The sequence below is a fragment of the Carica papaya genome, chromosome 9, assembly GCF_054855325.1.
Source record: "Carica papaya isolate Zhongbai chromosome 9, ASM5485532v1, whole genome shotgun sequence".
NCBI lineage: Eukaryota > Viridiplantae > Streptophyta > Magnoliopsida > Brassicales > Caricaceae > Carica > Carica papaya.
Genome location: NC_142317.1, coordinates 19,456,384 through 19,482,686, shown reverse-complemented (window position 1 = coordinate 19,482,686; position 26,303 = coordinate 19,456,384). Strand labels below are relative to the sequence as shown.

The following is a 26,303-nucleotide window of genomic DNA, read 5'->3' as shown; positions in this document are numbered from 1 at the left end:
TATCTTTCAAAATTCTTTACTACATCTCTAGCTTTGTTACATATTATCTAATTACACTTTACATCCAATTAAGAAGAAGAGAAACAAAATGTGGAATGAAAAGTTACTTTTAAATCCAACTAAAAATTAGACAATAAATGACACAATTTTAGCAGGTGATAGAGGTTGTCACTAAAAGTCAAAATGTCGTTAAGTAAATAAATATACACCAAATAAAGGAAGCCACTTGTCCATTTCATGCACAATCTATCCATTTCTTTGAAAAAAATTATTTAACTTTTATATCGATAAAGTAAATACATAAGAAGCTAGAAATAAAATAGTTCATGTTTATGTACTCAAACCTAAAGAAAATTTGATCTCTTCTATTGTAAGACATCAAAACTTCTATCTTTGTAATAGTTGCATCTCATTGTAATCGCCATCAATCACCTCTCATTATTTATTAAAGCATCAGTTCTCTTGATCAATTGTCAAAACACTATATTTTAAACAATAAATGTACGTCATTTGATTCATTCATTTGTATGAGATTAAATAATTCATTCAAGATAAGTTCTATTTTGTCATTTTATTGACCTATAAAATTAGTCGTATTTCTTTCTAGTATGGTATAAGTTTATACAATGTAAGTCAATACAATAACAACATTATAACATTTACTTTTTTTTAAAGAAAATGTCTTCATCCATAAACAATAAAAACCATTTTGCTTAAGCAAGTCAACAAAAAACTTAGGCTTATGAATAAATATATATCTTTCAATAGTCCTTACTACATTTCTAGGTAAGTTATGTACTATTCTACTAAACTTTTATATCTAACTAAGAAGAAAAGAAACAAAATACGAAATGGAAGCTTAAACATCCTCAAATAACAATCCAAACTTTAGAAAAATATTCGTCAAGTATAAAATTTATATATGGTACCTTTAATAAGGGTCCTATTACAGGTAGAAATTAGACAATAGACGATATAATTTTAGTGGTTGATTCAGACTGTCACAAAAGTTGAAATGTTGCTAGGTAATATGTGACAAATAGAGGAACTCATGTGTAACGGCCCTAGAAATTCAAAAGGAAATACATGTAATAATAATCTGAGTGCGGAAGAGAAATAAAAAATTAAGGTTAACATCCCTTACACAATAACTTAAAAGTACTAAACAACATCATAGAATAAGTTCTCCAAAAGAAATACGAGAAATGAGAAAAATAAAGGAAACTATAAAGCATCTAGCATCTACTCGCAGTCTTCTTGTGGATCGGACTTGGGAACCAGGTCCTCCTTATCTAAAATGGTTAAATAAGGAATGAGCTACACTAGCCCAGTAAGGACATCACACTATATCACTATCACAGAAGCAAAGGTTGATAGAAAACCAAAAACAACCAATGGAGCACAAATTTTAAACCAATACATTTATTTAAAATAAAACCATTTACCCTTTTTCTTACCCTTGGAGAACCTATGAAAACAACCTATAAAGATAATAACATCATACAGATCACAATTTCATGCATAATCAGTAACATAAAACATATCATAAATCCGTATTCATTAACAATAACTGATTATCACCGTTTCTCATTTTTAGCAGCCTACTAATATCCTTGGGGATCCATAGTGGTGTCCCAACTACACGTGAACCATTCTCCTTAACAATCTTAATTTCAGGGCCATCTCCATACCCCATCTGGTATGAGGGTGAAGCGGGTCGTCCCCACACCCCGTCCGATATGAGCGCCAAATTACCAAGTCTCCATACCCGTTCCGGTATGAGACAACGTTCACGGTAGGGTTTCCTATGAACCTGATTGGTCAACCATCTCCCTGGATATCTAATGAGGCTGTCACCTTATCTGTTTTCCCGTAGTCTCCGTTACCAAGTTGAACATAATCACATAAACAATAAACATGCACCCAATAATACAATCATATTGTAAATTCTAAAATCACATAGTGGTCAAGTAAGACAGTAATACATGCATTTAAAACCATAGAATAAATAGACCAGATACCATAATGCATTTAAACTGTAAAATAAATCAAACAGGAATCGACAGAGAATAATGTCTGATCCGGGCTCCATAAGCAACCTTAATTAATTATGCATATGTATTAATTTGCACAAAAAATAGTATTATCATTTATTCAAACTTCAATTCCATGATAGGAAATAGGGTGAGGGGTCCTTACTTGATTCAACGCCGAAAACTAGATTGTTACTGCGCCTACGTACAGTCCCTGAGTTCCTTGAATTTTTCCTCGGGAATTGAAACGTGCTTACGGTACCTACACATGTCCTAAAAAACCCAAAAATCAGATCCAGGACCTACTCGGCCAATTTCAAAATTCTGGCACGGCCGCTCCGCCGTGCTCGGGCGACGGCACCATTGCTTGTGTCAGAAATCCGCCTCGGGTTGGCTGTTTTTGACCGTTTTTGGACAAATTCAGCAAGACTTGCATCGATTCTTGTGAGAAAACACACTTAGGGCCCTCGGTGGGTAAAAAAAAGTAGAAAATCAAAACTCTCCGGCGATGGGGCTCTCCTGTGCGGCGACTCCTCCGGCTCACGTTGCGGTTGGGTGTTTTGCTCTGGTCAACCTGTAGAAGAGGAAACGGTGATCACAACGGTAGAAAAATCACATCTAACGGGAATTGGGAAGGGCCTCATCAGAGGCAAAAATTGAAACACCCCGCAGCCACGCCGTGGAGCTTCAGCGGCATTTTTCGGCCAATTGGCCAGTTCTTTCACTCTGATTTGGCCATGGGTGGGTTTGGAATCAAATTATAAGTAAAGGGTAGAATTTTTACCTCGTTTGGCAGCCAGAAATTGCTCCGGTGCGACGGCGGGTGGCGGCGGTTGGCTCCCCGACGGCTGAGCTGTCTTCTCCGATGAGGGGCTCTGGCGACTAGGGTTACGGTTTGGGTGCGGATTGGTTTATTTATACCCATATGCTTTTGATCTGGGCTATCCATCGCATTTAATCTGGACCATCCGATTGCAATTAAATAGGGAGTGAATCTGGACCGTTCATCGCGATTCAATCTGGGCCGTCCGTGCGCGATTCAATCTGGGCCGTTCGTGTGCAATGCAATCTTGGCCATCCGTGCGCGATGCAATTTGGGTCGTCCGTGCGCATTTTTGATCTGGGCCGTCCGTCTGCGTGGGAACAAATCTCAGCTGTTCGATCGTGTGCACGCGGATCGCCCACTTGGCTCCCTCCCGCGTGGCCTCCCGCGTCAGCGTCTCTGCCACCTGGCGCGTCCTGGTTGGTCAGGGCTGCAGACCGGACAGCTGACGTGGTATAACTTTTCTAATTTGCGTTTTGACCCCTGTTTTCTGATATTTCTTTTAAAAATACCCCCAGAACCTAAATTTTCACCCCTTTTTCCCAAAATTATTTTCAATTAAATCCTTAATTACTTTTTTACCCTTTTTATTATTATTATTACTATTATTTTCATTTAATCAAATTAAAATAAATTAAATTCAATTAAATTTAATTAACACATATTTATATTTATATAGAAATAATAAAATAACATAAAAATAATTAAAAAAAAATTGGGTGTTATAACTCTCCTCCGCTTAAAAAGAAATTTAGTCTCTCAAATTTGCCTCTTACTCTCGATCAAACAACTGGGGGTACTGGGCTCTAAAGTCTGATTCTAGCTCCCATGTAGCCTCCCTTAGTGTGTGGTTCTGCCATACGACCTTTACAAAGAATATTTTCCGATTGCAGAGTAATCTACTCTTTCGATCCGTAATGTCGACTGGTACTTCCTCGTAGGATAAGTCCTCTTGGAGTGGGAGAGGTTCGTGGGCCAAGACATGAGAGGGGTCCGGGTTATACTTGCATAGCATGGACATATAAAACACATTGTGAACCTTGGAAAGTTCTGGAGGCAGTGCTAGTTGTAGGCGGCGGTACCAATCCTGTCTAAGACTTCAAATTGTCCAATAAATCGGGGGGTTCAGTTTCTCCCTCCTGCCAAACCTACTAATTCCCTTGAAAGTAGTGACCTTAAGGAACACCCAATCACCTTTCTCAAACGCTAAATCTCTCCTCTGGGTGTCCGCATAACTCTTCTGCCTACTCTAAGTCGTCTGAATGTTTTTCCTGATCTTAACTATTTTGGATGTAGTCTCCTCTACCAGCTCCCGACCGAATAATTTTCTATCGCCCACTTCTTTCCAATAAATCGGCAACCTGCAAAGGCACCTATATAACGCCTCATACGAAGCCATGCCAATACTCGCTTGCTAGCTATTGTTGTAGGCGAACTCTATCAAGGGTAGATGGTCGTCCCTGTAGCGCCCGGACCGAGGGGGAAAAAAAAAAAAAAAAAAAAAAAGCCACATCGGCAGCCACGTCAGCAGGCCCGGTCAGCAGTCCCGGCCAACCGGGGCCTGCCACGTGGCAAGACCATGTCGCTCCTGAACGGGCCACGTTGGCGATCCGAGTGGGCGCGATCGGACGGCCCAGATCAATCGCGCGATCGGACGGCCCAGATACAATCGCACGGACGGCCCAGATTTAATCAAAAACGGACGGCCCAGATTAAAACAAAATGGACGGCTGAGATCAAAGGGCAAGGGGTTATAAATAGAACCCCCACACCAGACCACAAACCCTAGCCGCCTGCCGCTCGCCGGAGAAGACGAACCAGAGGCCTACCGCCGCCACCCGCCGCCGCACCGGGGAAATTTCCGACCGCCGATCGAGGTAAATTTCATACCCCCGACTCGTTTTTCCACGCTGATTCCTCCTATGGCCAAATCGAAGCCAAAATCTCGGCCAAACGGCCGGAATACGCGGCCGAAGACCAGCGGCGCCGCCGCGCCCCCTCTCGGTTTTTGCCTCCGACGAGGCCCTTCCCGGCCTCCGTTTGATGCAATTTTTATATCACCGTGATCACCATTCTTTTCTCTACAGGTTGACCAGAGCCGAATCACCAAAACACGAACCTCACCGGAGAGCCGCCGCACCCGAGAGCGCCGCCGCCGGTAAGCTCCGTTTTTTTGTGATTTTTTGGCCCCCAGATGGCCCTAGGGTTGTTTTCTCACAGGGACCGATGCGAGTGTGGCCGAATTCGGCCGAAAACGGCTGAAAACAGCCAACCCGAGGCGACTCGCCGCCGCCAGTGGCGGCCTCGTCGCCGAAGCACGGCGGAGCCGCCGTGCCGGAGTTGCGATTTGGGCCGAAAGGGGCCCTGGGCCTAATTTGGGATTTTTTTTGGAACACGTGCAGGTACCAGTAGTGCGTTTCAGTTCCCCGAGGAAAATTCAGGGGAAAATTAGGGATAGCCTGCAAGCGCACTGTAAAGCCGTGTTCGGACCCCGAAAACGAGTAAAGACCCCTCACCCTATTTCCTATCACGGTATTAAAGTTCAAAATGATAAAACGGTATTTCTTGAATTAACGAATGTGTAAAATTGCTTAAGGTTGCTAATGGAGCCCGAGTCTAGTGTGATTGATGATTTACTGTTATTTGGCCTGTTTTACAGCTTTAAATGCATTATGGGGTTTGATGTGTTCATTTTATAGTTTCGAGTGCATATATTACTGTTTTATTAATTATGGGTTGAATGACTGAAGAACTGATACTGTATGTTGTCTGTTCGGCATGAATTACGATTTGCTTGTTTAAATGTGAATTGATGATGCTTATTGAGGAAAAGGAAAATGAAACATTGTGTAGACTGATAATTGTATGATGGAGTCAGCCTGACTAGATATCCTGGGAGATGGTGGACGGACCGGGTCCGTAGGGAACCCTACCGGGATTGTGGTCTCACATGCCGGACGGGGTATGGAGATCTTATGGTTTTGGCGCCCATACCGGACGGGGTATGGGGACGGCCCGTTTCACCCTCATACCGGACGGGGTATTGAGGTTTATGGTTTTGGCGCCCATACCGGACGGGGTATGGGGACGGCCCTGGAAACTGATTATGAATGTTAAAGGTTAACGGGTAGCGGGACCCCTAGGGACCCCCATGGATACTAGTAGGCTGGTAAATGAGAAAAGGATATGTTGTATAATGATTGAATTACAAAAGGCGTGATAAGTGCTATGTTTTACAGCTTATATTATTCCATGATTGTGATAATGTTATTGTTTTCTTATATTGTTTCATGAATTCCACCGAGGTAAGTGGATGGTAAAGGTTTTATCATAAATAAAAGGATTTGTTGCAAATCATGCTCCATTGGTCTTTTGTGTTTTTCTACCCACCTTTACCTCCGTGACGGTGAGATATCGTGATGTTTTTACTGGGCTAGTGTAGCTCACTCCTTATTTAACCATTTCAGATCAGGAAGACATGGTTCCCGAGCCCGTTCCGCAGGAGGACGACGAAGGGGATGTCTAGAGACTCTGTAGTCACACTCATAGTTTTATTTTCGAGTTTCTCTCTTAGTTAGTTTAATCTTTTATATTTTAAGTACGTTTTTGGGTTTCTGTGTAAGGGATGTTAACCGAAATTTTGATCTCGCTTCCGCATTTAATATTTATAATATAATTTCCATGTTGAATTACCGGGGCTGTTACAGTTGGTATCAGAGCCGCATTTCCTCGGACCCATCCCTTACACAATAGTGCCTTAGATAAATACTCACCGATATATCGTTACTCAATCATTCCTTGCGAAAACAGGTACACGGGAATGAGGAGAGGAAGGCCCCCACTAAACCGAGCGGCTCAGGATAATTCGCTTCGGGAGGATCTTGACAGACTGTATGAGATGGTGGAGGCTCTCGTAGCTGCCCAGCGAAGGCAAGAGGAGAGAAGGGAGTTACCCGGACCTCCTCCGCTAGCGCAGGTTGAGCCCCCACTACAGCAGGCTAATCCCATACAACCCCGGCAGGAGCCTGTTCCTCCACATTACCAACCGGCACCACAGCCGCGGTACGACCCGGTACCACAGCCACAGTACCAGCAGGCACCGCCACAGCACTTTCCAGTACCCCCACCACATCAGCAGATTCCACCACAGGGTCCCCCAGTTCACCCTCAGCCGGTCCCAGTCCCTCTACCTCGGGACCCCGCTCCTTCCCTGATCGATCCCGGCTTCATAGAGAGGTACAGAAGACTGAACCCCTCTACTTTTGCAGGGGGATCCTCTTTTGAAGAGGCCCAATATTGGCTGGCAGAGACTGAGAGAGCCTTCGAGACCTTGGGAGTAGTTCCTGAGCAGAGGGCTGCCATCACCTCCTACATGCTGGTAGGGGAAGCAGTACGCTGGTGGGAGCTCAAGCGGGCCACCCTGCCTACACCAGTTACTTGGGAGCAATTCCTGGCGGCCTTCCATACAGAGTATCTCCCTAAACACATCCAACATCTAAAGGAAATGGAGTTTGCTCAATTGGTCCAGGGAAATATGACAGTGTCGGACTATGCCCGTAAGTTCCTGGAGCTGGGCCGACATGCCCCGGAGACATTGAGGGATGAGGGCCGAAAGGCCAGGAAATTCCAGTGGGGTCTCCGCCCGGAGATCAGACAGCACTTACTCGTGATGGAGCTCGAGACGTATTCGGCAGTCTTGGCGAAGGCGCAGATCAAAGAAAGGAGCTTTGACACCCGCCCTCAGCTAGCGAGAAGTTCCCGACTCTCAGCCCCGCTCCGCAGGCCAGCACCTATCATGCCTGTCCAACCCAGTAAGAGGCCCAGACCTGCCGTCCAGGCCCCTCCTCAGGCTACGGGGGCAGCACGTGGGAAGATCTGCCAATACTGCGGCAGGGATCATGGGGACCGACCCTTTTACCGCCTCAACAACACCTGTCGCATATGCGGCAGTGCCCAGCACTATGCGAGGGAGTGCCCTAGAAACCAGAATCAAGGGAGGCCTCCAATCCAGGGCAGAGTTTACAATCTTACCCAGAAGGATGCCGACGCAGACCCGGACGTGGTACATGGTATGTATACTATCTCTGGCCACATTGCTCATATTTTGTTTGATACTGGTGCATCACATTCTTTTATTTCACATGTTCTTTCTTCCAAAATTTGTGTATCACCTGATAGACTTGATTCATTATTGCTTGTATCTACCGCTGGGGGGGAGACATTGCTAGGAGAGGTTGTCTACAGGGCATGTGCCGTGGAGATAGCAAATAGGAAATTGAGGGTAGACCTTATAGGGTTAGACACAGGGGATTTTGATGTAATCCTAGGAATGGATTGGCTAGCGGCGTATCACGCCACCATAGACTGCTTTAATAAAAAGATTGTATTTAATCCTCCCAACGAGGAGCCTTTTACAAGTTAATAAAATTATCCAGTACTGATTTCCCGAATGGCAAGTTTTTCTTGATTTCCAGTGCCTTAATCTTGTATTTTCTCTAACTAGGTAAACCCAAGAAAGAAGTTTGTATCCAAGAGATTCCAGTAGTCCGAGACTTTCCAGACGTATTTCCGGATGAACTGCCCGGTCTACCAAGGGACAGGGAGGTCGAGTTCACCATAGACTTACAGCCAGGTACCCAGCCCATCTCAGTAGCTCCTTACCGAATGAGTCGCATCGAGATGGAAGAACTAAGGAAACAGATCACTGAGCTACAAGACAGTGGCTTCATTAGGCACAGTGTTTCCCCATGGGGTGCCGGGGTTACTTTTGCAAGGAAGGGAGATGGAACGTTGAGACTGTGCATTGATTACAGAAGGATAAACAAGGTAACAATCAAGAACAAATATCCTCTTCCTCGGATTGATGACCTTTTCGATCAGTTGCAGGGTGCACAGATCTTTTCTAAAATAGATCTACGATCAGGTTACCATCAGGTAAAGGTAAGAGCGGAGGATATCCCCAAGACGGCATTCCAAACCAGGTACGGACACTACGAGTTCCTGGTTATGCCGTTTGGGCTAGCCAACGCCCCGGCCATCTTTATGGATCTAATGAACAGAATCTTCAGAGAGTTCTTGGATCAATTTGTCATCGTGTTCATCGATGATATCTTAGTCTACTCAAAAAGTAGAGAAGAACATGCTCGTCATCTTGCCCAAGTCCTACAGGTACTTAGGGAAAAGAAGTTGTATGCAAAGTTGAGCAAGTGTGGATTTTGGCTCGAGCAAACCGCCTTCCTAGGACATGTTATATCGAAGGAAGGGGTATCGGTGAACCCCGAAAAGGTTGAAGCGGTACTTGGTTGGGAAAGGCTGACAACAGTTAAGGAAATTCGCAGTTTCCTAGGGATGGCAGGTTATTACCGCCGATTTGTTGAAGGGTTCTCTAGTCTAGCAGCTCCTCTAACCCGACTCACAAAGAAGAATGCAAGGTTTGAATGGAATGAGAACTGCGAGAGGAGTTTTTTCAGAATTGAAGAAGCGACTGACTACTGCACCCGTGCTGGCTCTACCGAGTGGATCATGAGGGTATACAGTTTATAGCGATGCCTCCTATTTGGGTCTGGGTTGTGTCCTGATGCAGCATGGAAAGGTTATAGCATATGGGTCTAGACAGCTAAAGAATCATGAGAAGAACTATCCTACCCATGACTTGGAGCTTGCCGCAATCATACACGCCCTGAAAATCTGGCGCCATTATTTGTATGGAGAGACCTTTCAGATCTACACCGATCATAAGAGTTTGAAGCACATCTTCACTCAGAAGGATCTCAACATGCGTCAGAGAAGGTGGATGGAACTCCTCAAGGACTATGATTGTGACATCTTATACCATCCAGGTAAGGGCAACGTAGTAGCCGATGCCCTCAGCAGGAAAAGTGCAGGCACCCTGGCCCATCTGATGGTTTCAGAATGCAGGTCCATTGGGGCCACGCAGCAGGTTCGACTGCGAGATCTGAAGAGGGCCACATGTTTGAGCCATCTAGCAGTCCAACCCGAGTTAATCCAAAGAATAAAGGGAGCCCAGTCAATCGACCCCGCCCTAGTAACCCACAAGAAGGATGCAAAACAGGGAGTGAACTCAGAATTTCAGATCTCTGCCGACGGATTGATTCGTTTCAGGGATAGAGTGTGTGTCCCAGACGACAGTGAGTTAAGAAGAGACATCATGACAGAATCCCATAGTTCAAGGTTCGCCATGCATCCAGGAAGTACGAAAATATACCAAACTATGCGACCTCGGTTCTGGTGGAATGGGATGAAGAGAGATATAGCCGACTTTGTATCTAAATGTTTGGTATGTCAGCAGGTCAAAGCAGAACATCAACGCTCGGGCGGGTTACTTCAGCCTTTACCGATTCCGGAGTGGAAGTGGGAACATATCACCATGGACTTCGTATCGGGACTACCCAAGGCACGATCGGGACATGATGCTATATGGGTAATTGTTGACCGACTCACTAAGTCTTCCCACTTCCTGGCCATCAAAATGACTGATCCCTTGGACAAGTTGGCAAGGATGTACATCCGGGAGGTAGTCAGACTACATGGAGTTCCAGTAACAGTGGTATTCGACAGGGATCCCAGATTCACTTCTCGGTTTTGGAATAGTTTCCAGCAAGCTATGGGAACAAAGCTGTCTCTTAGTACTGCCTTCCACCCCCAAACCGATGGACAATCAGAGAGGACAATTCGTACGCTGGAGGATATGCTCTGAGCCTGTGTCCTTGACTCCGGGGGCCATTGGGACGACCACCTACCCCTGATAGAGTTTGCTTACAACAACAGCTACCAAGCAAGCATCGGCATGGCCCCATACGAGGCGCTATACGGGCGTCCGTGCAGGTCGCCGATCTGTTGGGAGGAAGTGGGCGATAGAAGATTGTTTGGCCCGGATTTGGTAGAAGAAACCACGTCCAAGATAGTTAAGATCAAGAAGAACATCCAGACAGCTCAGAGTAGGCAGAAGAGTTATGCCGATACCCGGAGAAGGGACCTGGCCTTTGAGAAAGGCGACCGGGTGTTCCTTAAAGTCACCCCCTTCAAGGGAATTAGCAGGTTCGGCAGGAGGGGAAAATTAAACCCCAGATATATTGGACCCTTTGAAATCTTAGACAATATTGGTACCACTGCCTACAGACTTGCACTGCCTCCTGAGCTCTCCCGGGTTCATAATGTGTTTCATGTATCTATGCTACGTAAGTACAATTCGGACCCTTCTCATGTCTTCGCTCACGAACCGCTTCCACTCCGAGAGGACTTGTCTTATGAAGAAGTACCGGTCAGTATCACGGACCGAGAAAGTAGAATACTCCGCAACCGGGATATATCATTTGTGAAAGTCATGTGGCAGAACCACACGCCCAGGGAGGCGACTTGGGAACTGGAATCAGAATTTAGGGCCCAATATCCCCATATGTTTGATCAAGAGTAATGAGGCAAATTTGGGGACCAAATTTCTTTATGGGGGGGGAGAGTTGTAGCGCTCGGACCAAGGGGAAAAAAAAAAAAAAAAAAAAAAGCCACGTCGACAGCCACGTCAGCAAGCCCGGTCAGCAGTCCCGGCCAACCGGGGCCTGCCACGTGGCAAGACCACGTCGCTCCTGAACGGGCCACGTTGGCGATCAGCGTGGGCGCGATCGGACGGCCCAGATCAATCGCGCGATCGGACGGCCCAGATACAATCGCACGGACGGCCCAGATTTAATCAAAAACGGACGGCCCAGATTAAAACAAAATGGACGGCTGAGATCAAAGGGCAAGGGGTTATAAATAGAACCCCCACACCAGACCACAAACCCTAGCCACCTGCCGCTCGCCGGAGAAGACGAACCAGAGGCCGACCGCCGCCACCCGCCGCCGCACTGGGAAAATTTTTGACCGCAGATCGAGGTAAATTTCATACCCCCGACTCGTTTTTCCACGCTGATTCCTCCTATGGCCAAATCGAAGCCAAAATCCCGGCCAAACGGCCAGAATACGCGGCCGAAGACCAGCGGCGCCGCCGCGCCCCCTCTCGGTTTTTGCCTCCGACGAGGCCCTTCCCGGCCTCCGTTTGATGCAATTTTTATATCACCGTGATCACCATTCTTTTCTCTACAGGTTGACCGGAGTCGAATCACTAAAACACGAACCTCACCGGAGAGCCGCCGCACCCGAGAGCGCCGCCGCCGGTAAGCTCCATTTTTCTGTGATTTTTTGGCCCCCCGAGGGCCCTAGGGTTGTTTTCTCACAGGGACCGATGCGAGTGTGGCCAAATTCGGCCGAAAACGGCTGAAAACAGCCAACCTGAGGCGACTCGCCGCCGCCAGCGGCGGCGCCGTCGCCGGAGCACGGCGGAGCCGCCGTGCCGGAGTTGCGATTTGGGCCGAAAGGGGCCCTGGGCCTAATTTGGGATTTTTTTTGGAACACGTGCAGGTACCAGTAGTGCGTTTCAGTTCCCCGAGGAAAATTCAGGGGAAAATTAGGGATAGCCTGCAAGCGCACTGTAAAGCCGTGTTCGGACCCCGAAAACGAGTAAAGACCCCTCACCCTATTTCCTATCACGGTATTAAAGTTCAAAATGATAAAACGGTATTTCTTGAATTAACGAATGTGTAAAATTGCTTAAGGTTGCTAATGGAGCCCGAGTCTAGTGTGATTGATGATTTACTGTTATTTGGCCTGTTTTACAGCTTTAAATGCATTATGGGGTTTGATGTGTTCATTTTATAGTTTCGAGTGCATATATTACTGTTTTATTAATTATGGGTTGAATGACTGAAGAACTGATACTGTATGTTGTCTGTTCGGCATGAATTACGATTTGCTTGTTTAAATGTGAATTGATGATGCTTATTGAGGAAAAGGAAAATGAAACATTGTGTAGACTGATAATTGTATGATGGAGTCAGCCTGACTAGATATCCTGGGAGATGGTGGACGGACCAGGTCCGTAGGGAACCCTACCGGGATTGTGGTCTCACATGCCGGACGGGGTATGGAGATCTTATGGTTTTGGCGCCCATACCGGACGGGGTATGGGGACGGCCCGTTTCACCCTCATACCGGACGGGGTATTGAGGTTTATGGTTTTGGCGCCCATACCGGACGGGGTATGGGGACGGCCCTGGAAACTGATTATGAATGTTAAAGGTTAACGGGTAGCGGGACCCCTAGGGACCCCCATGGATACTAGTAGGCTGGTAAATGAGAAAAGGATATGTTGTATAATGATTGAATTACAAAAGGCGTGATAAGTGCTATGTTTTACAGCTTATATTATTCCATGATTGTGATAATGTTATTGTTTTCTTATATTGTTTCATGAATTCCACCGAGGTAAGTGGATGGTAAAGGTTTTATCATAAATAAAAGGATTTGTTGCAAATCATGCTCCATTGGTCTTTTGTGTTTTTCTACCCACCTTTACCTCCGTGACGGTGAGATATCGTGATGTTTTTACTGGGCTAGTGTAGCTCACTCCTTATTTAACCATTTCAGATCAGGAAGACATGGTTCCCGAGCCCGTTCCGCAGGAGGACGACGAAGGGGATGTCTAGAGACTCTGTAGTCACACTCATAGTTTTATTTTCGAGTTTCTCTCTTAGTTAGTTTAATCTTTTATATTTTAAGTACGTTTTTGGGTTTCTGTGTAAGGGATGTTAACCGAAATTTTGATATCGCTTCCGCATTTAATATTTATAATATAATTTCCATGTTGAATTACCGGGGCTGTTACAGTCCCAATGGCCCCCAGAGTCAAGAACACTAGCTCGGAGCATATCCTCAAGTGTACGGATTGTTCTTTCTTACTGTCCATCAACCTGAGGGTGGAAGGCAGTACTGAGGGACAGCTTCGTTCCCATGACTTGCTGAAAGCTACTCCAAAACTGAGAAGTGAACCTGGGGTCCTTGTCGGACACCACTGTCACTGGGACTCCATGCAATCTGACTATTTTTTGGATATACATTCTTACCAATTTGTCCAAGGGATCGGTCATCCTGATGGTTAAGAAGTGGGAAGACTTGATAAGCCGGTCAACAACTACCCAGATGGCATCATGTCCTGAGCGTGTCTTAGGTAACCCTGTCACAAAGTCCATGGTGATATGTTCCAACTTCCACTCTAGGATCGGTAAAGGCTAAAGTAACCCGCCTGGGCGCTGATGCTCTTCCTTGACTTGTTGACATACCAAGTATTTAGACACAAAGTCAGCTATGTCTCTTTTCATCCCATTCCACCAAAACCGGGGTCGCATGCTTTGGTACATTTTAGTGCTTCCAGGATACATCGCAAACTTTGAGCTATGGGCCTCTGTCATGATGTCTCTCTTTAACTTATTGTCACCTGGAACACACACCCTGTCCTGGAATCGGAGTAACCCATCAGCGAAAACTTGGAATTCTGAGCTAACTCCCTGTTCTGCATCGTTCTTGAGGGCTACTAGGGTGGGATCAGCTGACTGAGTTTCCCTTATTCTCTTGATTAACTCAAGCTGGACGGTCAGATGACCCAAATATGTGACTCTCTTCAAGTCCTGAAGTGGAACCTGTTGTGTGGCCCCAATTTGCCTGCATTATGAAACTATCAAATGGACTAAGATACCTGCACTTTTTCTGCTGAGTGCATCGACTACCACGTTGCCCTTACTCGGATGGTGCAAGATGTCACAATCATAGTCCTTAAGAAGTTTTATCCACCTTCTCTGATGCATAAAGTCCATAAGTAAAGTGGGCTTGGTGAGGGGTCTAAAATTTTAGTGGATTGAATCTAATGAAAGGAAAAATAAAGAAATAAATAAATAAAGAGGGAAAGGAAAGCCCAACTCGAATGGGTTGAGCTTGTAGGAAGAATAAAGGAATTCCAGTGATGAATTGGGCCAAACCTGAAGAAACTAAGCAAAAAAACAAAAAGGAAATTAAATCTTGTGGGCCTAGCCTATAGGAAGGGGATAAGAGTAATTAAAATTTAAGTGAGCCCAGCCTTTAGGAATGGGTTAAGACAGAAGGATAAAATTTAGTTTGAGGGGTTACATTAATTCAAAACAAACAAAGATAGGAAAGAATTAGTAATATTGAGAAACTAACAAATGGGTTGTTTCATTGGGGTTCTGGCCTATAAGTAAATAAAGTAAATTTGAATGAAATATGATATGGCTCCTAGTTTACAGCCCAACAAGCAGGGTCAATGACATTTCAGGCAGTGAATAGTAACTATTCAAAAAACAACAATGATTATGATGGGCTTGAGATCTAGAATATGGGTTGAGGAAATTAATTACGACTTTGGAAAGATAAATTATATAAAATGAGATATTATTAATGAATATAATGCCTTAAATAAATATTAGATATGTGATTTGGTTCAATAATTAATGGAGTTTTTATTAATCTTGCCAACAGTTTTATGAGAAAAATTATTTGAGAAAATTATTATTTTTTTAAAAAACAAGAGTTTAATTTAATTCATTTTAATATTGTATAAACAACAAAGATGGTTTTTCTCAAAATAAATTACTTCAACTAATAAAAGGCATTATATTGGCACCTTTGAGAACAGTTAATTGCTGCTAATAATTAGACAATAGACAATAAAATTTTACTAGTGAATTTATATTGTCATAAAAAGTTAAAATGCTGCAACATAAATTTGCAACAAATAAAGCAAGCCACTTATCCATTTCATGCATAACCTGTCCATTTCTTTATTTGAAAAAAAAAAATTAAACTTTTATATTGACAAAAAGAAGTACAAAAGAAACTGAAAATAAAATAGTTTATCTTTATGTTCTAAAATTTAAAGAAAATTCAATCTCCTCTGTTGCAAGACACCAAAACTTCTCTTCCTCTGTTAATTACATCTTATTGCAGTCATCACCCATCACCCTCCTTATTCATTAAATTATTAGTTTTCCTTATCAGTCATTAAATATTTTATTTTAAATAGTAAATTTACGTTATTTGATTCACTCATTTATATGAGATTAAATTATTTATTTAAGTTAAATCATATTTTATTATTTGACTGAACTACAAATTTAGTCGTATTTCTTTCTAGTACTGCATAAGTTAGCAAACAATGTAAGTTAGTACAATAAGATCTAATACAATATTTACTTTTTCCTTTTTAAAAAAATATTGGATAAAAACCATTTTGCTTAAGCAAGTGAACCAAAAGCTAAAAAGTCATGAACAAATTACATATCTTTCAGAAGTCCTTACTACATATTTGGCTATGTTATATACTATCTGATTACACATTTACATCCAATTAAGAAGAAGAGAAAAAAAATATAGAATGAAAGTTACTTTTAAATCCAACTAAAAATTAGACAATAAATGACACAAATTTAGCAGCTGATAGACGTTGTTACTAAAAGTCAAAATGTCGCTAACTAAATATACAACAAATAAAAGAAGCAACTTGTCCATTTCATGCACAACCTATCCATTTCCTTACTTTGAAAAGAAAATTATTTAACTTTTATATCAGTAAAAAGAAATATATAAGAAGCTGGAAATAAATTTGTTCATCTTTATGTACTCAAACCTAAAGAAAATTTTATCTCCTCTATTATAAGACATCAAAGCTTCTATCTTTGTATTAGTTGCATTTTATTGCAGTCGCCATCAATCACTTCTCATTATTTATTAAAACATCAATTCTCCTTATCAATCGTCAAATACTCTATTTTAAATAGTAAATGTACATGAATTTATTATTCATTTGTATTAGATTAAATAATTCATTCAAGTTAAGTTCTACCTTGTTATTCAATTGACATACAAAATTAGTCGTATTTCTTTCTAGTACTGTAACGGCTCCAGAAATTTGAATGAAATATATGTATTAAAAATGTCAAATGCGGAAGTGTAATAAAATTTTCGATTAACATCCCTTACACGATAACCAAAACGTATTCAAAACATGTATTCGGCCACGCTTGCATCGGTCCCTGCGATAAAACAACCCTAGGGCCCTCGGTGGGCCAAAAAATCACAAAAAACTAAAACTTACCGGCGGCGGTGCTCTCGGGTGCAGCGGCTCCTCCGGCGTGAGTCACGTTTTGATGTTTGGCTCCGATCAACCTGTAGAGAAAAGAACGGTGATCACAGTGGTATAAAATTTGCATCAAACAGAGGCCGGAAAGGGCCTCATCGGAGGCAAAAACTGAGGAGGGGCGCGACGGTGCCGCTGGGTTTCAGCTGGGTTTTCCAGCCGTTTGGCTCTGATTTGGCTATAGGCGGACTCAGCATCGAAAAACGAGCAAGGGGAAGAAAATTTACCTCAATCGGTGATTAGAAACTTCCCCGGTGCGGCGGCGGGTGGCCGCGACCGGCTCCTCCGGCGTCTGGTTCTTCTTCTCCGACGAGGCACTGGCGGTTAGGGTTTTTGTGGTCAGGTGTGGGTGGGTTTATTTATACCCTTTGCTTTTTAATCTCAACCGTCCATCAAGATTAAATCTGGACCGTTCGATCGCGATTTAATTGGGATTAAATCTGGGCCGTTCATCGCTATACAATCTGGGCCGTCTGTGCCTGATTGAATCTGGGCCGTCCGTGCGCATGTTTGATCTGGGCCGTCAGTGTGCGCAGGAACGGATCTGGGCCGTCCGATCGCGCGCACGCGGATCGCCCACGTTGCCCGTTCCCTGGTAGCGTTGCCTTGCCACGTGGCGCATCCTGGTTGGCCGGGGCCGCTGACCAGGCCGCTGACGTGGCTGCTGACGTGGTGCTGACGTGGCACAACTTTTCTAAATTACGTTTTGACCCCCAATTTCTGATTTTCTTTTCAAAAACACCCCCAGAATCTAAATTTTCACCCCTTTTTCCCAAAATCAATTTCAATTAAATCCAAATAATATTTTTACACAATTTTATCACTATTATTATTTTTATTTTCATTAAATTAAATAAAAAGTCAAACAAATAAAAAATAAATAAAATAAAAATTTTTATTTTTATTTGTGTGTTACAACTCTCTCCCCCTTTAAGAAATTTGGTCACCCAAATTTGCTTCTTACTCTTGGTCGAACAAGTGGGGATACTGGGCTCTAAATTCTAATTCTAGCTCCTAAGTAGCCTCCCTGGGCGTGTGGTTCTGCAACACGACCTTTACAAATGATATTTTCCGATTGCAGAGTATTCTGCTCTTTCGGTCCGTGGGTAGACTGGTACTTCTTCATAAGACAAGTCCTCTTAGAGTGGGAGCGGTTCATGAGCCAAGATATGAGAAGGGTCCGGGTTGTACTTACGTAGCATAGATACGTGGAACACATTGTGGACTCTGGAGAGCTCTGGAGGCAGTGCTAGTCTCTAGGCAGTAGTACCAATCCTGTCTAAGATTTCAAAGGGTCCAATATATCGGGGGTTTAATGTTCCCCTCCTGTCGAACCTACTAATTTTCTTGAAAGGAGTGACCTTAAAAAACACCCGGTCGCCTTTCTCGAACGCTAGGTCTCTCCTCCGGGTATCTCCATAACTCTTCTGCCTACTCTGAGCTGTCTGAATGTTCTTCTTTATTTTAACTATCTTGGACGTGGTCTCCTCTACCAACTTCGGGCCGAACAATTTTCTATCACCCACTTCCTCCCAACAAATCGGTGATCTGCACGGGCGCCCATATAACGCCTCATATGGAGCCATGCCGATGCTTGCTTGGTGCTATTGTTGTAGGCAAACTCTATCAGAGGAAGATAGTTGTCCCAATGGCCCCCAGAGTCCAGGACACAAGCTCGGAGCATATCCTCAAGCGTACGAATTGTCCTCTCTGATTGTCCTTTAGTTTGGGGATGGAAGGCAGTACTAAGAGACAACTTTGTTCCCATAACTTGCTGGAAGCTACTCCAAAATCGAGAAGTGAACCTGGGATCCCTGTTGGATACTACTGTCACTGAAACCCCATGCAATTTGACTATCTCCTGGATATACATCCTTGCCAACTTGTCCAATGAATCGGTCATTCTGATGGCTAGGAATTGGGAAGACTTGGTAAGTCGGTCAACGATTATCCATATGGCATCAAGTCCTGAACGTGCCTTGGGTAGCCCCGATACGAAGTCCATGGTGATATGTTCCCACTTTCACTTCGGGATCGGTAAAGGCTGAAGTAACCCACCTGGGCACTGATGCTCTGCCTTGACCTGCTGACATACCAAGCATTTAGATACAAAGTCAGTTATGTCTCTCTTCATCCCATGCCATCAAAACTGGAGTCGCATGCTTTGGTATATTTTGGTGCTTCCTGGATGCATGGCAAACTTCGAGCTGTGGGACTCCATCATGATGTCCCTTTTTAACCCACTATCACCTGGGACACACACCCTGTCTTGGAAATTAAGTAATCCATCGACAGAGATTCGAAATTCTGAGCTCCCTCCCTGTTCTGCATCCTTCCTACGGGCTACCAGGGCGGGGTCAACTGTCTGGGCTTCCCTTATTCTCTTGATTAACTCGGGCTGGATTGTCAGGCGCCCAAACATGTGACTCTCCTCAGATCATGAAGTCGAACCTGTTGCGTGGCCCCAATTGGTCTGCATTCTGAAACCATCAAATGGGCTAAAATACCTGCATTTTTCTTGCTGAGAGCATCTGCTACCACGTTGCCCTTACCTGGATGGTGTAAGATGTCACAATCATAGTCCTTAAGGAGTTCCATCCACCTTCTCTGACGCATGTTGAGATCCTTCTGAGTGAATATGTGTTTCAAACTCTTGTGATCGGTATAGATCTGAAAGGTCTCTCCGTACAAATAATGGCGCCAAGTTTTCAAGGCATGAATGATTGCGACAAGCTCCAAATCATGGGTGGGATAGTTCTTCTCATGATTCTTTAAGTGTCTGGACCCGTATGCTATAACCTTTCCATGTTGCATCAGGACACAACCCAGGCCCAGATAAGAGGCATCTCTATAAACTGTATATCCTCCCGATCCACTCGGTAAAGCCAGCACGGGTGCAGTGGTCAGCCGTTTCTTTAATTCTAAAAAACTTCTTTCGCAGTCTTCATTCCACTCAAATTTGGCATTCTTCTTTGTGAGTCGGGTTAGAGGAGCTGCTAGACTGGAGAATCCTTCAACGAACCTGCGGTAATAACCTGCCATTCCTAGGAAGCTACGGATTTTCTTAACTAATGTCAGCTTCTCCCAGCCAAGTACCGCTTCAACCTTTTCGGGATTCACTGATACCCCTTCCTTCGATATGATGTGTCCTAGGAAGGCGGTCTGCTCAAGCCAAAATCCACACTTACTCAACTTCGCATATAACCTCTTGTTTCTAAGGACCTGCAAAACTTGGGCCAGATGGTGAGCATGTTCTTCTCTACTTTTTGAGTAGACTAAGATATCATCGATGAACACGATGACAAATTGATCCAAGAACTCTCTGAAGACCTTCTTCATTAGATCCATAAAGATTGCCGAGGCATTGGTTAGCCCGAATGGTATGACCAGGAACTCATAGTGTCCGTATCTGGTTCGGAAGGCCGTCTTGGGGATGTCTTCTGTTTTTATCTTCACTTGATGGTAACCTGATCGTAGGTCTATTTTAGAGAAGACCTGTGCACCCTGCAGCTGATCAAAGAGGTCATCAATCCGGGGAAGGGGATACTTGTTTTTGATCGTGACCTTGTTCAATCCTCTGTAATCAATGCACAGTCTCAACGTTCCATCTCCCTTCCTTGCAAAAGTGACTCCAGCACCCCAAGGGGACACACTGTGTCTAATAAAACCATTGTCTTACAATTCAGTGATCTGTTTTCTCAGCTCTTCCATCTCAATGCGGCTCATACGGTAAGGAGCTACCGAAATGGGCTGGGTACCTAGCTGTAGGTCTATAGTGAACTCGACTTCTCTATCCACTAGCAGACCAGGCAGTTCGTCTGGAAACACATTTGGGAAGTCTCGAACTACCGGAATCTCTTGGACACAAATTTCCTTCTTGGACTTGCCTAGTCAGAGAGAACAACAAGATTAAGGCACTAGAAGTTAAGAAAACTTGCCATCAAGGAATACATACTGAATAATTTTATTAATTTGTAAATGGCTCCTCGTTAGGAGGATTAAATACAACTTTCTTGTTAAAGCAAGTTATATGCCGCTAGCCAATCCATTCCTAAGATTACATCAAAATCCCTCGTGTCTAACCCTATCAGGTCTACCCTCAGTTTCCTATTTGCTATCTCCACGGCATAAGCCCTATAGATAGCTTCCCCTAGTAGTGTTTCACCCCCGGCAGTAGACACAAACAACAATGATTCAAGTTTATCAGGTGATACATTAATTTTGGAAGCAAATGCATGTGAAACAAAGGAGTGCGATACACTAGTGTCAAATAAAACATGAGCAATGTGGTCACAGATAGTATATATACCCTGTACTACATCCGGGTCAGCGTCGGCATCCTGCTGGGTAAGGTTGTAAGCTCTGCCCTGAATAGGAGGCCTCCCTTGTTCTGGTTCCTCGGGCATTCTCTGGCATAATGCTGGGCACTGCCACAAATACGACAAGTGTTGTTGAGGCGGTAGCATGGTCGGTCCCCATGATCTCTGCCGCAGTATTGACAGATTTTCCCACGTGCTGCCCCTGGAGCCTGAGGAGGGGCCTGGATGGCTGGTCTGGGCCTCTTATTTGGCTGGGCAGGCACGATAGGTGCTGGCTTGCGAAACGGAGCTGAGGGTCGGGAACTCCCTCCTGGCTGAGGACGGGTGCTGAAGCTTCTTTCCACGATCTGTGCCTTTACTAGGACTGCTGAATATGTCTTGAGCTCCAGTACTAACAAGTGTTGCCTGATCTCTGGGCGGAGACCCGACTGGAATCTCCTGGCCTTTCGGCCCTCATCCATCAATGTCTCCGGGGAGTATCAGCCCAGCTCGAGGAACTTATTGTGCATACTTTGATACTGTCATGTTTCCCTGAACCAGTTGAACAAACTCTGTTTCCTTTAAGTGTCGGAGGTGCTCAGGGAGATACTCCGCATGGAAGGCCGCTAGGAACTGCTCCCAAGTGACTGGTGTAGGCAGGGTGGTCTGCTTGAGCTCCCACCAACGTCTTGCTTCCCCTATCAGCATGAAGGAAGCAAGGGCAGCTCTCTGCTCGGGAATTACTCCCAAGATCCTGAAAACTCTCTCAGTCTCCGCCAGCCAGTACTGGGCCTCTTCAAAAGAGGATCCCCCTGCAAAGGTGGAAGGGTTCAGTCTCCTGTACCTCTCTATGTAGCCCGGGTCGATCAAAGAAGGAGCGGCGTCCCGTGGAGGAAGGACTGGGCCCGGCTGGGGATAGACTGAGGGGTCCTGTGGTGGCACCTGCTGATATGCTGGGGGCACTGGGTCGTGTTGTGACGGTGCCGGGTAGTACTGTGGCTGGGGCACCGGGTTGTACTGCGGCAGTGGTGCCGAGTGGTACTGTGGAGGAACAGGCTCGTGCTGGGGTGGCTCGGGATCAGCCTGCTGTAGCGGAGGCTTAACCTGCGGTAGTGGAGGAGGGTCGGGTAACTCCCTTCTCTCCTCTTGCCCTTGCTCAGCAGCTATGAATCCTTCCATCATTTCAAATAGCCTGTCAACATCCTCTCGAAGTGAATTATCTCAGGCTGCTTGCTTTAGTGGGGGTCTTCCTCTCCTCATCTCTCTGCACCTGCATTTCATAAGAAATAGTTGAGTAACGGTTTATCGGTGAATATTTTTCTAAGCATTATTGTGTAAGGGATGGGTCCTAGGAACGCGGCTCTGATACCAACTGTAACGGCCCCGGAAATTTGAATGAAATATATGTATTAAAAATGTCAAAAGCGGAAGCGTAATAAAATTTTCGATTAACATCCCTTACACAATAACCAAAACGTACTCAAAACATTAAGGAGCAACTAACTAAAAGAGATACTTGAGATAAGAACTATAAATATAACTATGAAGTCTTTAGGCATCCCCTTCGTCGTCTTCCTGCGGAACGGGCTCGGGAACAATGTCTTCCTGATCTGAAATGGTTAGAGAAGGAATGAGCTACACCAGCCCAGTAAAGACGTCACACTATCTCACCACCACGAAAGTAAAGGTGGGTATAAAACAAAATGACCAATGGAGCATAATTTATAACAAATTCTTTTATCAATAATAAAATCCTTTGTTGTCCACTTACCTCAGCGAGATCCATGAAAACAACATCTGAAAATAATAAACTTACAATATCATGAAATCATATACACTTTATAACACAACATATATCACACCTTTACATTTCAATCATCAGGAAACAGATTTCCTCTTTTACCAGCCTACTAGTATCCCTGGGGATCCATAGGGGGTCCCCTCTACACGTGAACCATTAACATTCACAACCTGATTCCAGGGCCGTCCCCATACCCCGTCCGGTATGGGTGCCAAAACCATGAACCTCAATACCCCGTCCGGTATGGGGGTGAAACGAGCCATCCCCATACCCCGTCCAGTATGGGCGCCAAAACACATGAGGTCTCCATACCCCGTCCGGTATGAGAGACCACTTCCCGGTAGGGTTCCCTACGGACCCGGTCCGTCCACAATCTCTCAGGATATCTAGTCAGGTTGTCCACATTATCCACTTATCAATTCACATAACCTTTTTGCACTTTTTCTTGGTTTCAATCATTCAAACACACACAACATGTAAACCAGTAATGGACACCAAACAAGACAACACAGTATCGGGTTAAGCATAATACCAACCATAAATAAAGAAACCATGATTCATGCATACGAGACCATAATATAATTACATCAAACATCATGCTGCATTTAATACTGGAAATTAAATCAAACAATAACAGACCAACTCAGTATCAGACTCGGGCTCCATTGGCAACCTTAATCAATTTTACATCTATAAAGTCATACAGTACAGTTTAATTATTTATTTAGCTTCAATACCGTGATAGGAAATAGGGTGAGGGGTCCTTACTTGTTTCGGGGTCTGAATATGGCTCTACAGTGCGCCTACAGGCTGTCCCTAATTTTTCCTGAATTTTTTTCGGGAAACTGAAATGCACTACTGGCACCTGCACGTGTCCCAAAAAATTCCAAATTAGACCTAGGGCCCCTTTTGGCCAATATCACAATTCTGGCACGGCAGCTCCGTCGTGCTCTGGCGACGGCGCTGCCGCAAGCGGCGGCGATTCACCTCGGGTTGGCCGTTTTCAGCCGTTTTTGGCCGAATTCGGCCACGCTTGCATCGGTCCCTGCGATAAAACAACCCTAGGGCCCTCGGTGGGTCAAAAAATTATGAAAAACCGAAACTTACTGGCGGCGGTGCTCTCGGGTGCGGCAGCTCCTCCGGCGTGAGTTGCGTTTTGATGTTTGGCTCCGATCAACCTGTAGAGAAAAGAACGATGATCACAGTGGTATAAAATTTGCATCAAACGGAGGCCAGGAAGGGCCTCATCAGAGGCAAAAACCGAGGAGGGGCGTGGCAGCGTCGCTGGGTTTCGGCTGGGTTTTTCGGCCGTTTGGCCAGTAGTTTGGCTCCGATTTGGCCATAGGTGGACTCAGCATCAAAAAACGAGCAAGGGGGAGAAAATTTACCTCGATCGGCGGTCGAAAACTTCTCCAGTATGGCGGCGGGTGGCGGCGGCCGGCTCCTCCGGCGTCTTGTTCTTCTTCTCTGGCGAGGCACTGGCGGCTAGGGTTTTTGTGGTCAGGTGTGGGTGGGGTTATTTATACCCTTTTCCTTTTAATCTCAACCGTCGATCAAGATTAAATCTGGACCGTTCGATCGCGATTTAATTGGGATTAAATCTGGACCGTTCATCGTGATACAATCTGGGCCGTCCGTGCCTGATTGAATCTAGGCCATCCGTGTGCGTGGGAACGGATCTGGGCTGTCCGATCCCGCGCACGCGGATCGCCCACGTGGCCAACGCCCTGGTCAGCGTTGCCTTGCCACGCGGCGTATCCTGGTTGGCCGGGGCTGCTGACCAGGCCGCTGACGTGGCACAACTTTTCTAAATTGCGTTTTGACCCCCGGTTTCTGATTTTCTTTTCAAAAACACCCCCAGAATCCAAATTTTCACCCATTTTTCCCAAAATCAATTTCAATTAAATCCAAATAATATTTTTACCCAATTTTATCACTATTATTATTTTTATTTTCATTAAATTAAATTGAATTAAATTAAATAAAAAATCAAACAAATAAATAAAAATAAAAATAAATAAAATAAAAATTTTTATTTTTATTTGGGTGTACAAGTACGGTATTAGTTTATACAATGTAAGTCAATACAATAATGCCCATTACAACAGTTTCTTTTTTTTTAAGAAAAAATCATCATCCAATAACAGTAAAAGCCATTTTGCTCAAGCAAGTCAAGCAAAAACATAGGCTCATGAATAAATATATATCTTTCAATAGTCCTTAGTACATTCCTGGCAAAGTTATATATTATTTGATTAAACTTTAAAATCTAACTAAGAAGAAAAGAAGCAAAATACATAATGAAAGCTTAAACATCCTCAAGTAACAACCTAAACTTTAAAAAAATATTCATCAAGTATAAAATCTATACTTGGAACCTTTAAAATGGTCCTATTTTAGCTAGAAATTAGATAATAGACGATATAATTTTAGCGGTTGATTTAGACTAGCACAAAAGTTGAAATGTTGCTACGTAATATGCGACAAATAAAGGAACTCATGTGTCCATTTCGTGCTACCCTATCTATTTCTTTACTTGAAAAAAAAGTTGTTTAACTTTTGTAGCAACAAAAAAGTGTACCAAAAAAATTAAAAATAAAATAGTTCACCTTTGTCTTAAAACCTAAAGAAAATGTGATCTACTTTGTTGCAAGATGCCAAAGCTTTTATTTTTGTGTTGGTTGCATTTCATTGTAGTCATCATCAATCGCCTCTCATTATTCACTGAAGTGTCAGTTCTCATAATTAGTCGTCAAATACTACATTTTAAACAATAAAATACATCATTTGATTCACTTATTTATTATAATATTAAATAATTCATTCAAATTAGGTTCTATTTTATTATTTAATTAAACTATAAATTTAGTAGAATTTTCTTTTAATACTGAATCAACTTATACAATGGAAGTCAATACAATAGCATCCAATATAAAATTATTTTTTTTAAGAAAAAATCATTATTCATTAACAATAAAAACCATTATACTTAAGTAAATAACCAAAACCATCATGTTCAAGTAAGTGAAGCAAAAACTGAGGAGGTTCATGACCAATTATCTATCTTTTAGAAGTCCTTACTCATATCTTGCTAAGCTATCTATTATTCTTATTATACTTTTGAATCCAACTAAGAAGGGAAACAAAATGCAAAATGAAAGATTAAACATCCTCAAGTATAAACCTAAACTCAAAGAAATATTCATGAAGTATAAAATTTATGCTCGGTAAAAAATTTACCATATAACTAAATAAAACAGAATCTATACTAAATTAAATTTTAGGACACAACTTTTGTTTCTTAGTG

The 26,303-nt window shown here is 43.8% G+C and overlaps 1 protein-coding gene and 1 long non-coding RNA gene across 4 annotated transcripts; both read left to right on the top strand.

Annotated features, from left to right (window-relative positions):
• Positions 1 to 4,455: 4,455 nt before the first annotated feature.
• Positions 4,456 to 9,887, top strand: LOC148240150 (uncharacterized). 2 transcript variants are annotated; one of them, XM_088211819.1, is made up of 5 exons: positions 4,456 to 4,733; positions 4,944 to 5,014; positions 5,259 to 5,357; positions 6,324 to 7,925; positions 8,360 to 9,887. In XM_088211819.1, the coding sequence occupies exons 4-5, from the start codon at positions 6,677 to 6,679 to the stop codon at positions 9,397 to 9,399; spliced, it is 2,289 nt and encodes a 762-aa protein (XP_088067945.1). In that variant the 5' UTR covers positions 4,456 to 4,733; positions 4,944 to 5,014; positions 5,259 to 5,357; positions 6,324 to 6,676; the 3' UTR covers positions 9,400 to 9,887. The 2 variants fall into 2 exon arrangements, with proteins under 2 accessions (XP_088067945.1, XP_088067946.1); XM_088211820.1 differs by lacking the exons at positions 4,456 to 4,733; positions 4,944 to 5,014 and having other exon boundaries at positions 5,031 to 5,357.
• A 1,507-nt stretch (positions 9,888 to 11,394) lies between these two features.
• Positions 11,395 to 13,563, top strand: LOC148240149 (uncharacterized). 2 transcript variants are annotated; one of them, XR_015816269.1, is made up of 3 exons: positions 11,395 to 12,029; positions 12,274 to 12,372; positions 13,339 to 13,563. It is a non-coding gene; the product is annotated as an uncharacterized LOC148240149 (long non-coding RNA). The 2 variants fall into 2 exon arrangements; XR_015816268.1 differs by lacking the exon at positions 11,395 to 12,029 and having other exon boundaries at positions 12,036 to 12,372.
• The last annotated feature ends 12,740 nt before the right edge of the window (positions 13,564 to 26,303 follow it).

Bases quoted from the DNA above. Each gene is read 5' to 3' on its own strand.
- LOC148240150 (XM_088211819.1), top strand. From the start codon at position 6,677: ATGAGGAGAGGAAGGCCCCCACTAAACCGAGCGGCTCAGGATAATTCG. The intron at 7,926-8,359 runs GTATGTATACTA...TTCTCTAACTAG, and splicing joins AGACCCGGACGTGGTACATG to GTAAACCCAAGAAAGAAGTT.